Source organism: Polypterus senegalus, chromosome 8 (genome assembly GCF_016835505.1).
Source record: "Polypterus senegalus isolate Bchr_013 chromosome 8, ASM1683550v1, whole genome shotgun sequence".
Taxonomy (NCBI): Eukaryota; Metazoa; Chordata; class Cladistia; order Polypteriformes; family Polypteridae; genus Polypterus; species Polypterus senegalus.
Genome location: NC_053161.1, coordinates 170,370,926 through 170,386,518, shown reverse-complemented (window position 1 = coordinate 170,386,518; position 15,593 = coordinate 170,370,926). Strand labels below are relative to the sequence as shown.

Sequence of the window (15,593 nt, the reverse complement as noted above, 5' to 3'; positions counted from 1 at the left end):
TCTCAGTTCTTTTGTCTTGTTCTTCTGACTTCAGATTCTCATCTCCCTTTGCTTCTCTCACTTCTCCTGTCCCACACTATACCATAATAACTCCTCCATTCCCAGATCCCTTTCTTTTACCACTCTTCTGATTAGAGAGTAAAATCAGAGCACGTACTGCTCAAGTTGAAGATGTTAAGCATAGGTTTACGACTCGTATCGAAATACTTAAACAATCGACATCCACTGCTGATATAAAAGAAACAGCAGAAATATCAGAATGTAAAGTGTTTGCTGACAAGCTGGCTGCACTGGAAGATAGATACAGAAGGAACAACATCAGAACTGAAGGTCTTCCTGAGAAATGTTAAAGTCCAAATCCAGTGAAATTCAAAACTGAACTATTCTCTAAAATAACAGGAGAGAACTTTAAATTGGACATAGGGATTTCAGAGGCCTATACGTGGATCAAATGCCTCGAAACCAAAAGGCCTGATTGTGTGTTTTGACAAACTCCAGGTTAAAGATGTTCTCAGGTTGAAAAAGTAAATTATATTTCAAAATGCCCGTATTTGTATTTTCCCAGATTACCCTCCTGCAACATCTGCTAAACGTGCCACATTCTACAGCATTAAACAGCACCTACACAGAGCTGAAATCCAATACAGTCTCTTGTACCCTGCCAACCTGAAAGTGGTCATTTTCACATTTTTAACTCTTCAGATGAAGCAGAAAAAGAGCTAAGAAAACTAATTCTGGCATTCTTTTGAAAGACGATCATGAGTTATACTGTGTTCTGGCAATCACAGCTATACAGCAGCTGATCAGAAAGAGAATTATCGGTATACAGCATCAAGCACACACTGCCTCAGCCATGCTGTCTATTGAACTACTTTCATAAGGCAAATGCTTCAGAGCCTTTCCTGTACAGACCTCGCGGTTCAGAAACAGTGTCATCCCAAGTACTATAAATTCACTCAATCGGTGCTCCTTGTAGAACGCTTTGTACTTATGAGTACAATCACCTCACTGTAAACTTGTGATACAGTTATAATATTCACAACCTGAGCCACTTTATAAAGCGCATATTTACATATGGTGATGATATCATTTTTAAGATGAAATGCAGCAAAATAGGTTTATTAAATTATACAGATAAAACTTTAATTTCATTTAAATAATCTATATTGTTAATAATTAAACATGTGAGGACACGGTGCCACAGCGTTAAGATTGTTCCTGCCTCACGCTGTATTCTTGCTGGTGCTGACGCGACACAGGAAGAATAGATGGATAGAATAATAAAACACGTACTACGAAGATATTTCGATGCTCCTTAAAAGTTATGAAGAATCTGCGTTACAGATGGCTTAATGTCTATTACAGAGCTGATTGTGTGGCGATTGGGTATTTGGAGAAAGAAAAGTAAGGACAGGAATTGGGGGTTAGTACGTTTGAAAGAGACAGTATTGCTGCAATAAATTATTTCATCCAAGGCCGTGCACGGCGCAGCAAGCATCTTGCGTGAGACATGAACAATCACTGAGCCACTGTGTTCCCATGTTTAATAACATGCTTTAACTCCTATCATCATGAAAATGATATCACATATACTGTACATCTCAGTACTTTAATTATTCAGAGAGCTGTAATATCACGACTGTTATGGATTCTGTGTTCGTCGAAAGAAGAGAAAGCCCGGAAGCATGTAGTGATTCACACACATAGAGCACATAGAAGATCAAATACAAAACAAAGCATTTAACATGCTACTTTAGTTATGATGGGATTTGAGAAACTAGTAAATTAACTAGTTCATTAAGTTTATGATGTTCTACTTTAATGACAAAATAAACTACGTGATTAAAGTGGAATTTTCGAGATTAAAGTTGACATTTTGTGCTTTTTTCCCCACTGTGTGCGCCTTTTTTTTTCTCTGTACCCTAATAAACTTCCATATGACACTCAGACGGTGGGCTACGACTTGCCTTTTCACAGCGACTTTGATATCTGACAACTTATTTTTTATTTCAGGCACTGTGCGATTTTGTGAACTTGAGCTTTCGAGTTTCTCCAACACGCTATGTCACTTGATCAACTTCCTTTTGTTGTTTATACCACTCTTTAACTCAACAAAGAGTCAGTTTTTCCTTGCCTCCACTTGGTATTAGCTGAAATTCTATTTTCCCCTGTGCTTTTCCCATTGCCTTTTCACAGAACACTGAGCTTAAGGGCTATTTATATTGATTTGCATATTCAAAGAGGCGTAATTATGGGAGGAGTTGGGGTGGGGCAGCAGGTGCGTGCACGTGCATTCATTTTCACGCTGATCGGGATTTATGTAGCGGAAGAACGTGGAAACTGGCGTTCGCACAGATTTATGCATCTGGATTTTTTTGTGTATAAGCACATTTCCGCTTTTGTGCTTACGTCATGTTATAGTGCAAATTCTACGCACAGCATTATGCATGAGGCCCCTAGGGAGCACAGGGTTAGGTGACGGGTGACCATAATGGCCATGTAGCGATAGTCAGAATATTCACATCTCTAGCCAGCCCTTTGATTGCCGTTTGGCATTAATGAAGATGCTGACTGAAATGTGTGGGACTGAAGTGGGAAAAGGATTTGTGAAGTCAGAAGCTTGGACCTCTAATCACATCAGCTGAAGAATATGTGTGTAAAATATCATTTAAAAGATGTAATATACTAGATTGATTGAAAGTCACATGGTAGCCTACACTTTCTATTGTGCTCAGATTTTTCTTTTAAATGTCCCACAATAGACATGAGTGTGAGTCACAAACACAAAATGGCGCCACTTCACACTCTGGAGTATCTCCAGTACACGCCCACTGAGATCACCTTCCCAGAATTCCTCTCTGTGTCTCTGGTCATCTTAGTTACAGTATGTGTATATTGACATGTTGGTCACTGACTCGTATGTGTTGATGTCCTGTGTAAACCTGTGGGTTTCATTTTTGTGATGTTCTGTCAGACAGATGTTGGCCTGTTCAGTACACTTGGCTGTAATGATGGCCGCTTCCTGTGTCTCACACCTTACTGTCCACACTGCACGCAGTCCTAATTCTTTAATCACTGTGACCATCTCCTTTATATGGTTGGCTGGTCATTTCTAGTGGTGCTGTCCACCTTTAATCCCCTTCTTTTTCTGTCCACCCCTTTCTCCTTATCTTCTGACCCGTTCTCATTTTATTTCTCCTTTTCTTCTCTTTGTTCATCTTCTTCTCTCGTCTTTCTTTATCTGTGCTTATTCCAATGTGTCCCCTAAGGCCTGCTCCAGTTCTTTGTCCACCATCACTGTTCAGCTTTTCTACATCTATTGACCGTGTTTCTCTTGCCTTATTCCGTTTTGGTGACTTTTAACAAAATTTTATGAGGAGATTAGAGGAGTTTGAGGGAGAAAAGTGACAATGTAGGACGGGGAGAAAGATGTGACTGAAATAAAGAATGGACAACATGGGATTGTGTCACAAGAAATAAAACAACAGACTGGACAAAGTGGGTATCAAGATTGACCATTGTGTGGGAAGGTCTCAGGGTCACAACACTATGTTTATGAATTTAATTATTAAAAGGAAATTGGAAGCTTTGTGCACCTCATGTCCATCTGTCTTTCCTCATAGGACACTTCAGTCTGTCCTGATTAAACACAGTGCTTGCATTGTTAGTGTGGAACAGTCAAAGCTATAAAGTGACAAGAAAATTCAACTAACACACACTCGCACACATACACAAACTTGTTGTTGACTCACCTCAGTTTCTGTAATTTGCAGTATCTACTCCTCAGCCCCTCACACAGCTGACCCACTCCTGCATCCTTCATGTCATTGAAGCTCAGGTCCAATTCTGTTAGTCGTGAACATGGAGAAGAAAGAGCTAAGGAGAGAACTGAGCAACATCTGGAGGTGAGATGACAGTTTGACAAGCTGTGGAGATAAAGACAGAGAGAGAGAGAGAAGTGAGGACATAAGAAGGGGCAGGCAGACAGACAGATGGGCACAGAGGTGCTTATGAAATCAGGCTAGTGGACAGTAAGTGGGTGGACTAAAGAAGGTAAGATCTTTACAAGTTTTTACAAGTAATACCAAAAATATTCCGACAAAATGTTAAAGGTATTAAATCAATGCACGTGGGTTCAAATAATAAGTGTACACCAAAGTCCACCAGTCACACAGACTTAACACATTTGTGTGACGACGACAACTCTACAATGGCAGGAGAAATGAAGAGTGAGGCAGCAGAGCTACAATGGCAGTGCCAGTCAGGTCAGTAATTAATTATTATTATTATTATTATTACTACTGGTGGCCTTGTGAATGAGGATATTTTTACTAAAACAACAGATCAAACACATTCATCTCCCAGTCTCCCATAAATCAACCAATGTGCCATAGTGGGGAAGGCTTTGGACTTTGTTTGGAGGTTGTTGATTCAAGTCCTGCTATTGACATTGTGTGACCCTGAGCAAGTCATTTCACATACCTGTGCTCCAGTTAGGGGGAAAAACACAACAAAATAAATGGATCTAAAATGTTATATATTGCCTTGGATCTAAAGTGTCAGCCAAATAAATAAATAATTAAAACAACAATCAGCTGGCTCTGCAGGTCACCATGTGCTCAGCCCTGTCCTCTAGTGGTGAAGCCCTGTCCCTGCTCTCCTTCTGTTTATTTCTTCTAACTTTCCCTTCTTTTCTTGACTCCTTCATTCCCATTTTGTTTCTTTTTTCTCACTCCTCCTGTTTCTTATGATGCCACTTGTTAATTCAGTTTGTTGACATTTCCATCCATCCATCCATTTTCCAACCCGCTGAATCCAAACACTGGGTCACGGGGGTCTGCTGGAGCCAATCCCAGCCAACACAGGGCACAAGTCAGGAACCAATCCTGGGCAGGGTGCCAACCCACTGCAGGACACACACACACAAACACACCCACACAACAAGCACACACTAGGGCCAATTTAGAATCGCCAATGCACCTAACCTGCATGTCTTTGGACTGTCCATATGTTGGTCAAATATGTCAGTAAGAATTAGAATGGTACAACATGAGTTGTAACTGTCACCAGTGTGAGGAAAATGAGAGACCAGAAAGGGCTGTTTAATAAAATCAGGACAGTCAAGGTCACATACTCAAGTCATCACCTCCAACCTCGGTCATTTTCATAACTTTTCTCATTTCATATTCATCAATGTCACATCACTAAACCCCATTCAGCCTCTTGTCACCTCAGTCACAGGTCAGCCTCACCATGTGGACATTAATAGGATACACTAAAGATGATGGGATCTTTACAAGCTTTTAAAAACATTACCAGAAATATTCAGATAAAACACTGAAACAATATTGGATCAATGGAGATAAGTTTCAAATTATGGCTTTGCATCCAAGACCACCAGACATCATGCATTAGGATGATGAAGAGTGACATCAACAAGAAGCAGCACAGCCAGGAGTTGGCCATGTCAGCAATCATTACTGGTATTATTATTGTTGTTGTTTTTGACTCCATCTCCTTTTCTTTCTCCACTCCCCCGTTTCCCATAATGCCGTGTGTCTCAGTTTATTAGTTCAGGTTTGTGTCGTTTGTTTAACTCCAATCACTAACTGGTTGGGCTCGTTATGTACAAATTGTGAAAAGTCTCAGTTTGTCCTTTGTCCATACAGACACGAGTTGAAAACACGTCCTGCATCAGGTTAGCCTGCTGAGTCACACTGGACGATACAAGGACAGGAAGTGAAACTGAACTCTGGGTGATTTAAGACGTAATTAAATTAATAAACATACACTAGCATATTGTGCTTGTGAAAATTTCACAAGACTAAAAGCGTTAATGAAATGATGTTGAGGGAGAGAACACCACACGTTACTGTAAGAAAGGAGATTATTTTAATAAGTAGTGACTTGAGAGGACTCAGTATTACAATAGTCACATGATTAGTATGGGATGCTATTATAGTCACTTAGAACAGCTTGAATATTTACAATACAAAGTGTAATATGGACAGGTTAACAGAACATATTGGATAAGAAGGGAAATGCAGGGCACATGTAAGTCAGTATGTGTGAAGTGTGGCCATCGGGTAATGTAGTATACCGATGTCTATAATAATTGTTGGACAACGCAATTTGTTGCATAAATGTTATTATCAGCGAAAATATTCTCGATGTAACTCTGGAAAATGTAGTGTACAACTAGCCATGAGTAAAAACAGGGCCTGGCAAATAACCTCTGATGTTATTAAATATTTGTCATTGTGACTTGGTGATAGTCAAGCAATATGCTAAATGAACAGGAAATTGCCTACGCTGTAATATAAAGGGAATATCTTGTTTTGAGTTTTCAATGTTATAGAATCCTGTGTCATTTGTTTAACTCCAATCACTGACTGGTTGGGCTCGTTATGTACAAATTGTGACAAGTCTCAGTTTGTCACTTGTCTATAAAGACACGAGTTGAAAACACGTCCTGTACCAGCTTTTCTGCCATAACGTTTCTTGTTGTCTGACTGTTTGCTGCTGCTCTTCAGAAAGGTTGTGTGTGTAATTAGTTTTTTGTTCACTGTCTCGGTGCAAGACTTGCTGCCGCTGACCTTCAGATAATGACGCTGTGTGGTTTCTCTTACATTGTCTTTGTTGTTCTAAGATATCTTGCCTGTGCTGGTTGGTCTGGTGTGATGTTGATGTTTCTGCTTCTGTTTGTTGGTGCGAGTATGTGGGCTGGCGAGACTGTTTGTGTTGGTCACAGTTTGGCTGTATGTGCCTTTTCATTTTATCGGGAGGGTTACGTTGAAGTGAAGGAAATAGGAGGCGTAAAATGGTAGTGTTATAATGCAGTTTCGGTCAGTAACAAAGTATGCACTGAATAAACAGTCAAATACCACAGTTGATAACTGGTCACATTGAAGACTTTAAGATAAGCCGAAGACTGAAACTCTGCCAGGAACATGGATTTCTTGCTATTGTTGTGGAAGGATAGAGTAGTTGTGGCAACCATTGTTTATAATCGAGCACAGACGAATACATGCAAAATAATATAAGGTGTACAGGTGGCACACTGCACTAGCAGTCAGCACTGGACCCTGGTTCAGCTTCAGGAATTCTTATTTTGTCTCAGTAGTTTTTTTTTAATTTTTTTATTTATCCATTATTTAAAGATATTCAGTTGGGTGACTTGGTCACTTTCACCTCCCTTTCTTTGTGGTCACTCCATGGGGGACTGTCCATTCTGCTACTGGCAGTGGTACTGCACCTCAGTGACCAGGAGTAACCAGAATCAACAGGACATTACTGGACAGGTGGACTACATGGACTGACAGTTGTGCTGGCAGAATGGAGGACATACTGAGGGAAAAAAGTCATCTGTACAAGTTTGAGCAAATGTTCAAGTGTGCGAGTTGCAGGGTGGTGGAGTGAATAAAAGAAAAGAATATGAACGAAGGACAAACCTGATGGGCAGACATTAGAGACAACACAGAGAGGGAAGCAGAAATCTACAAGAAGAAGAGACCAAGAGACACAATAAGGAGAGATGAGTGTGTGCAATGGTTGAGAGGTCTGTGGATGCAAGAGTGAGTGTTAGGGTGCAACACCATGAATTTGAAGGGACATGGACACAAGAATGAGCTGGTATGCACAGAGATAAGAGGAGTGGCACTTACAGAATTTCAAAAGATCTCTGGTCTCCGAATTAATTTGAATAAAAGTGTGCTCTTCCCAGTGAATTCTCAAGCATACAATATTAGACTGGACACCTTCCCTTTTATTATTGCACAGCAGTTTAAATATCACAAGTAAACATAATGCTCTTTATCAACAAACTTTCGCCATCTGTAATGAAAAAATAAAGCAAGCTGGTAGAATTAACGTTGTTAAGATGAATATCCTTCCTAATATTCTCTTGTTATTTCAAAACATTCCAATATACATCAATAACTCATTCTTTAAGCAATTAGACTCAACCATAACCTCATTTATTTGGAACTTAAAACATCCACGTATACAAAGAGCGACCCTACAAAAACCCAAGACAGAAGGTTACATGGCTCTACCTAACTTTCAGTTTTATTACTGGGCAGCAAACATACAAGCTATAAAAACCCTAACCCTAACCCTGGACACAAACAGATGAACATACACAGGCTTGGTCCGCAATAGAAATAAAATCCTGCAGTACTTCTTTATATTCCCTGCTTTGTGCCCCAATAAATGCAAGTTATCGCCAATATACTAATAATGTGCTTCACTCACTCAGAATATGGAACCAATATGGAAAGCATTTTAAGATGGAGAAGCTTTTATCTGTGGCACCTCTGCAAGAGAACAACCTTTTTCAACCCTCTGGAATGCTGGAAAAAATATTGCTCAGTTTCAAGAACTTAGACAGCATCTCTGCAATATATAAAATTATTTTACAGTCCCTCACTTTCAAAGATCCGTGAGGACAGTGGGAAAATGATCTCTTAATCAATATATCAGAAAAGGAGTGGGAAATAGCAATGCAGATAATTCACTTGACCCATATGTGTAAAACATACAATTATTCAACTCAAAATTATATATTGAGCACATTTGTCTCAATTTAAATTGTCCAAAATGTTTCCAGGGCAAGATCCTACCTGTGAATGCTGCAATCAAGTTCCAGCCTCACTGGGTCACATGTTTTGAGTTTGCACCAAATTAACATAATTCTGGACAAATATTTTTAAATGCCTTTCAGACAGCCTTGGTGTCACAATCCCCCCTAACCCCCTAGCAGCTGTGTTTGGTGTTCTCCCAGATGGGCTTAAAGTGGAGACGGACAAACAAACTGTGATTGCCTTTACTACACTATTGGCACGCAGACTTATTTTGCTAAACTGGAAGAATCCTAACTCTCCCCTTTTAAGTAAGTGGGTAACAGATGTTTTATACTATTTGAATTGTCAAAAAGAGAAAACAAGAATCGAAAATATGAAAATACATCTACAGTAATCCCTCGCTATATCGCGCTTTGACTTTCGCGGTTTCGCTCTATCGCAGATTTTATATGAAAGCACAACTAAATATATAACGTGGATTTTTCGCTGCTTCGCGGGTTCTGCGGACAATGTGTCTTTTTACTTCCTGTACATGCTTCCTCAGTTGGTTTGCCCAGTTGATTTCATACAAGGGACGCTATTGGCGGATGACTGAGAAGCTAACCAATCAGAGCACGCAGTTAAGTTCCTGCCTGCTGAATGCGGTGTTAACCAGGAAGTCTCGTCTCGCTCATTCAGCATCAACGTGTTTCGCTGTGTAAAGAGTTGTGCTCTTTTGTGTTTCTTTGTGCATAGTCAAGCCCTTCATTATGGCTCCAAAACGATCTGCTACTGCTTCAGGGGCCGTGCCCAAGCAAACGGAAGATGTTAGCGATTGCGAAAAGGTAAATGTTTTGGATTTGTTGAAGGCTACGATTCTTTTATTTAAAAGTAGGAAAGGAATATAAGATCTACGGCCGCAGTGTCCTTTTAACCAGGGTGCAAAACGAGTTGTATGTGGATGTAATAAGGCAGTAGTCTGGATGGAATCTGCTTTAGGGATTTGGATTGAAGACTGCCAGAAGAAGAACAATGGCACTGCTACACAATCGCCTGAAGTGGCTCCTTTAAGGGCTGTAACGCTCTCCTTTGTTGTGCAGTAAAATAAAACTCATTGTTATCGGACAAGTCATCGTGTCATTGTTGGTGAGTAACCATAATTAATTTTCTACTTACAGTATTAGTACATGTACGTACGTTTAGCGTCACTGTACACACACATTTACTGTATACTATTTTTGTTGCATTGTACGTATTTATTGCTGGTGGCCTGTCTATCGTAATGGCTGTAACATATGTGATATCGGAGACACTCAATATCTTTAAAATAATATTTAGGTCTATAAAGTGTGTTTATATACATAATTTCAATGAATCTTACCTAATATCTAAGAGAATACAAAGGGATTATGCTGTATAACTCTGCGGGGAATATTTATAAACAGTGTGGGAGAGTTTATAAGGGCTTAAAATATATAAAAATAACCATAGAAACATATGGTTTCTACTTCGCGGATTTTCACCTATCGCGGGGTCTGGAACGTAACCCCCGCGATCGGGGAGGGATTACTGTATTGAAACCAAAACAAATTAACTTAAACTACATTCTGATACTAGAAAAATAAAAATAGAATTAGATAAATGTTGATAAAAGTTAAGTAGGTATAATAAAATATGCATCTATGATATATCATTAATTAAAAAGAACAAATTGGTATTAGTGGGCTCCTTTCAAAAAAACGTGTGGGGGGGGGGGGGGATTAAAACTGTTATGAAAACTCAGGTCGCAAATACTTAAAGGTTGAGAAATGCTGGAATAAGCTCTTAAAGCACTATGGAAATAGATTCTCTTCCCATTTCTTTTTCTTCTCCATTTATCTGTATCACCTATTAAACTCATCAATTTATTTATTTTTACTAGTTTTAAGTTTTATTCCGTTGCTCTCTTTCTCAGGGGTGGGGGTTGATTGGTTTTCAATGCTATTTTTTGTTAAAAATTGATCTATTTGTATGTAATGATTACAATAAAATTAATTAAACAAAAAAGAGGAGTGAGTGTGGAGTGAAACATATTAATCAGCAACACTCCATGTGAATGCACTGATGTGGTTTGTGCTGCCCACTAGTGCTGGTGCCAAGTGGTGGTGCTTACCACAGATATCCTTCATCTCTCGACTCACAAGTCTCAAATGGCTGGTCTCCAATTTCCAGTGGGCTCCATTCCTCTACATGTTCATAACCTGATTTTTTTCCTTCATTTCGGTTAGAACTTGTTCTGCTTTTGTGGCATCAACACCAATGTCTCAGACTTTATGATGTATTTAACAAAGAAACACTTTAAACTGATTAATAAAATGTTACTATGACTGGAGTGGACATCACAACACAAATAATTTAAACTAAAGTCCAAAGGTATATCCACCTTAAACCCCTGACAGTCTCTGATAACCACACGGCACCTCAATGAGATACAAGGATGGCAGAAAAAGCCACCACTACCTGGTGACTGTCACACACACTACCCCTTTGTCCACACTCCCTCAGACGGTTTGGCATATTGATGGCCTGTGAACCCCAAGCAGTGGTGTCTACTGCTTAGCTAAACTGTCAGCTGCTGACCGAGAGACTCACTGGTGAAGGAGATTATTTGGGAGGCTGAGCACTTGATTGCTGTACTGGCTTGGATTTAATTTTTTATATTATATATATATATATATATATATATATATATATATATATATATATATATATATATATATATATATATATATATATATATATATATATATATATATATATATATATATATATATATGGATATCTATACTGATATAGACTGGGTAATGTGTTAGGAGCGAAAGGATGCCACATCGTTTGATTGAAATGAAAATGATCAACCTACAGAGCCCTGAATTCAAAGACGCCCCAAAAATCACAGTGAAAAAATTATGTGGCAGGCTAGTCCATTTTGCCAAAATTTAATTACAGCGACTCAAAATTGTACACAGCACTTTGTATGGCCCCTGTGTTCTTGTATACATGCCTGACAACATCGGTGCATGCTTCTAATGAGATGACAGATGGTGTTGTGGGGGATCTCCTCCCAGATCTGGACCAGGGCATCACTGAGCTCCTGGACAGTCTGAGGTGCAACCTGGTGGCATTGGATGGACCAAAACATAATGTCCCAGAGGTGTTCTATTGGATTTAGGTCAGGAAAGTGTGGTGGCCAGTCAATGGTATCAATTCCTTCATCCTCCAGGAACTGCCTGCATACTCTCACCACATGAGGCCAGGAATTGTCGTGCACCAGGAGCCACTGTACCAGCATAGGGTCTGACAATGGGTCCAAGGATTTCATCCTGATACCTAATGGCAGCCAAGGTGCCTTTGTCAAGCCTGTAGCGGTCTGTGTGACCATCCATGGATATGCCTCCCCAGACAATCATTAACCCACCACCAAACTGCTCATGCTGAATGATGTTACAGGCAGCATAATGTTCTCCATGGCTTCTCCAGACCCTTTCACTTCTGTCACGTGCTCAGGGTGAACCTGCTCTCATCTGTAAAAAGCACAGGGCACCAGTGGTGCATCTGCCAATTCTGGTATTCTATGGCGAATGCCAATCGAGCTGCATGCTGCTGGGCAGTGAGCTCAGGGCCCGTTAGAGGACATGGGGCCCTTGGGTCACCCTCATGAAGTCTTTCTGGTTGTTTGATCAGAGACATTCACACCATTGGCCTGCTGGGGGTCATTTTGTAGTGCTCTTGCAGTGCTCATCCTGTTCCTCCTTGCCCAAAGGAGCAGATACTGGTCCTTCTGATGGGTTATGGGAAATCCGGGAGATGCCTCAGAATCTACTGATTATTTTAAAACATATGAACAGATGGGACAAAAATTTGCCAGATTGTTTCACAGTGTGGGAAAGGAAGACATGCTGGATGGTGATAAGCAGATCAAAAAGCCTGTAAGCAAATTGATTTATAATATTGACAGCCAGTCCATCAAACGTGTAACATGTTCTACAGTCCCACGTAGAATAAATATACAGCGATATCAGCGATGACCATAAATGACATCAGACATACAACTGTTTCATCTATTTGTTAGCGAAAGCCTCTCGTGAGCAATATCAATTGCTAAATCAATGCCGTCCAGGGTATACTCCTTGACATTGCTGATTTTTGTGAGCCTTTTCTAAAGACTATATAAATCCAGACTTTATTATCAATCTTATTTTCTATTATTCCTTGTTCTATTTGGTATTATTATTCATTTAATAAATACCACATTCCTTTTAAATTTCTATATGTTGTGTTTATATCTTGAGTCACAGAAATAATAAACTGAAAATTAAGACACCTGTATGGGCGAAAGCCACATAACTTACCCATAGGGTTTGTCAAGGCTAAGAGGCCACTGTACTGTACTGTATGTGTGAATGTGAGGGGGTTCTAAGTAGTAATGACAATTATTTACTGATAATTCGCCAGCCTTTGACAAGATGTATTCAGAAAGTTTAGGTGTAGATGTACTTATCCAGCTGTTTCTTCTTGTCAGTACTTGACTGTCTTTTATGTCCACCTCTGGATAAATTCACGTTTCTTTACTCTTTTTTGTCTCATTCATGCAGAAGTCCAGAGGCTCCCACAAATTGCAGAAAACACCGTTGATGGCACATTGAAGACAGTTGTATTTAGGTATGTAGCACATGCTTTAACTAATTGGATTTTGGAAATCAACAATATATATCAGCTATACACCTCTGAAAATCACTGACTACTAAAAATGTTTAATGAGGAGTGTCTTGAGGACATACTATACTATTGGGATGTCCATGTCGGCTTTGTAATCTCTACCGTATGGCATCTCAAATACTCCACACCAAGAAATGTGGTATCCCATGTTAATATTTCATAATGTCTCTTAAAAGTATTTATTAACTTATATATAAGTACTACATAACTGTTTTTCAAAAGCATTAATTTTAGCTTTGATGATGCTCCATGGGCGAGTCCCACCTACAGGAACTAAAAGGTTCGCACTTATGTCAGACCACGGTACAAATGGAGGAGGGCCACTGCTTTAACTTGTTGAGCCAAACAACATTGGTGGACTGGCTGACCAAATTGGCTTTTTAGTGTGCAGAACACGGCTTCCTAAGGATAAAGAGCCTGCTCTGCCCCTTCTTAAACCGTTCCTCTGTGTTTAAAGACCAGTCAAACTTGTCATTGATGAGGACCACCAGCCACTCCCTGATAAACTTTTGATTACTTAATAATAGCAATATCCTTACTCTCCTGAAAAATAAATTAATAACATAAAAGTTTATAGAAGAATCTGTAAAGAAGAAAAATAGAAAAATGGTTCTCAAGCCCATCACCTGCAATATATCTAACATGTGGACTGTTACTCAAGATCCCATCATGTTGGACTACAAAAATAGCAAACCTCACAACAAACGTTTCTGCTTTAGAGAAACAGCTCCAGAAACTCACCAATCTACAAAAGTACAAACCAAAGGTTTTGGGCACCTCTGTCCAAATTAAGGAGAGTGGTAAGCAGGTACAGACTATAACAGAAGAAATGTGGACTCAGGTAGTCAAAAGAGGAATAAGGTACTACAGTGAACCCTCGTTTATCACAGTTAATCCGTTCCAGACTCTACCGTGATAAATGAATTTTCGTGAAGTAGGATTCTTTATTTATAAATCGAATATTTTCGCAGTTAGAGTATAGAAAACCTGTTTACGACCTTCTAAATACTTTTTTGACATTATTAGAGCCCTCTAGACATGAAATAACACCCTTTAGTCACCATTACACTCGTATTACCTAATATATTAGACAAAATAAGAGGAAATAAGACATATTAGACGTTACAAATATCATATTACTAGGCGCACTCGCCTTTTAAGGCGACCCACTTTTATCCTCAATTTGTGTGCACTCCATGTGTACATCAGGCATGTAAGTGTAGGGAATGAGAACATCAAAGTGCCCATTCATAACATCTCCCGAAAACCTAAGTTTTTTATCCCCTCAAGTGCCTGTCCAAAGTCGTACAATGTCAGCCCGAATCTGTACCGCTAAAGATGGAGTTTCATGCACTAAATAAGCTATAGATGAGAATAATCAAGCACCATCTCCCCTGATATTTACTACGCGGTGAGGCATTTGTACTCCAACAACATTAATTATTTCCAGAGACATAACTTTGTCTATTTTTCCTGCGCATCGCGCACAAAAGCAAGGGAACGATGAGAGCACCAGAACTCTGCTCACATCGCGTCGACTTCGTACCTCAAGCCACAAGTAGTAAGCCTGTAATAAGCGGAATACCGCTACGCTTTGCACTTACGGGACGGAAGGACAATCCCGAATGCTTTTATATAGTAGATTATTGTACTGTACATTTAATTGCACACAAACACACACAGTTCTTACACGCAACCACTAACCTATGAAGGCACGACCTCAGTAGGAGAGTCTTCAGGTGGTGCAGTATCTTCAGCAGGTGCGTTGTTGTCTTCTTCCACTGAAGGAGTACTAGGAGTAGGCAGTGGGTGTCTGGGTGCGCGGCTGAAGAACATCTTGATAGGCAGTTACTGGCGCTGGCTTTTGTAGGGTATTGCCATCTTTAATCATATCCAAGAGTTTCACCTTCTCCTGGATAGTAAGCATCTTCCTCCGGCACTTAGTTTTATTGTCAGAAGGCTTAGAAAAAGCAGCAGGTTTAGGAGCCATCGTAGGGCTTAGATAAAAGTTCTCAGAAAGCGCATGTGTAGTGAGGTAAGCGTGTATGAGAAAAAAATTGCGATAGAGTGAAGCCGCGAAAGTCGAAGCGTGATATAGCGAGGGATCACTGTACATCATCTTATCAAAAAATAAGACTACTTCAAAAGTCTGAAAAAATTCTGCTTTGAAGCCAAGTTAAAGAGAATGAGGGACAGAAGAGGGAAGTACTTGTTCTTGGAGATTCAGTCCTCAAAAATCCTTCCAGCTTGATATGCAATAGAGATCAGGAGTCA

General features: G+C 39.7%; 1 protein-coding gene across 1 annotated transcript in view; it reads right to left on the bottom strand.

The window, feature by feature from the left end:
* The window catches only part of LOC120533389 (NACHT, LRR and PYD domains-containing protein 3-like), a 50,323-nt gene that overhangs the window by 7,583 nt on the left and 27,147 nt on the right, over positions 1-15,593 (bottom strand). The window contains exon 5 of the mRNA XM_039760238.1: positions 3,753-3,926. Coding sequence (XP_039616172.1) covers positions 3,753-3,926 — 174 coding nt within the window. The remainder of the gene's footprint in view (positions 1-3,752; positions 3,927-15,593) is intronic.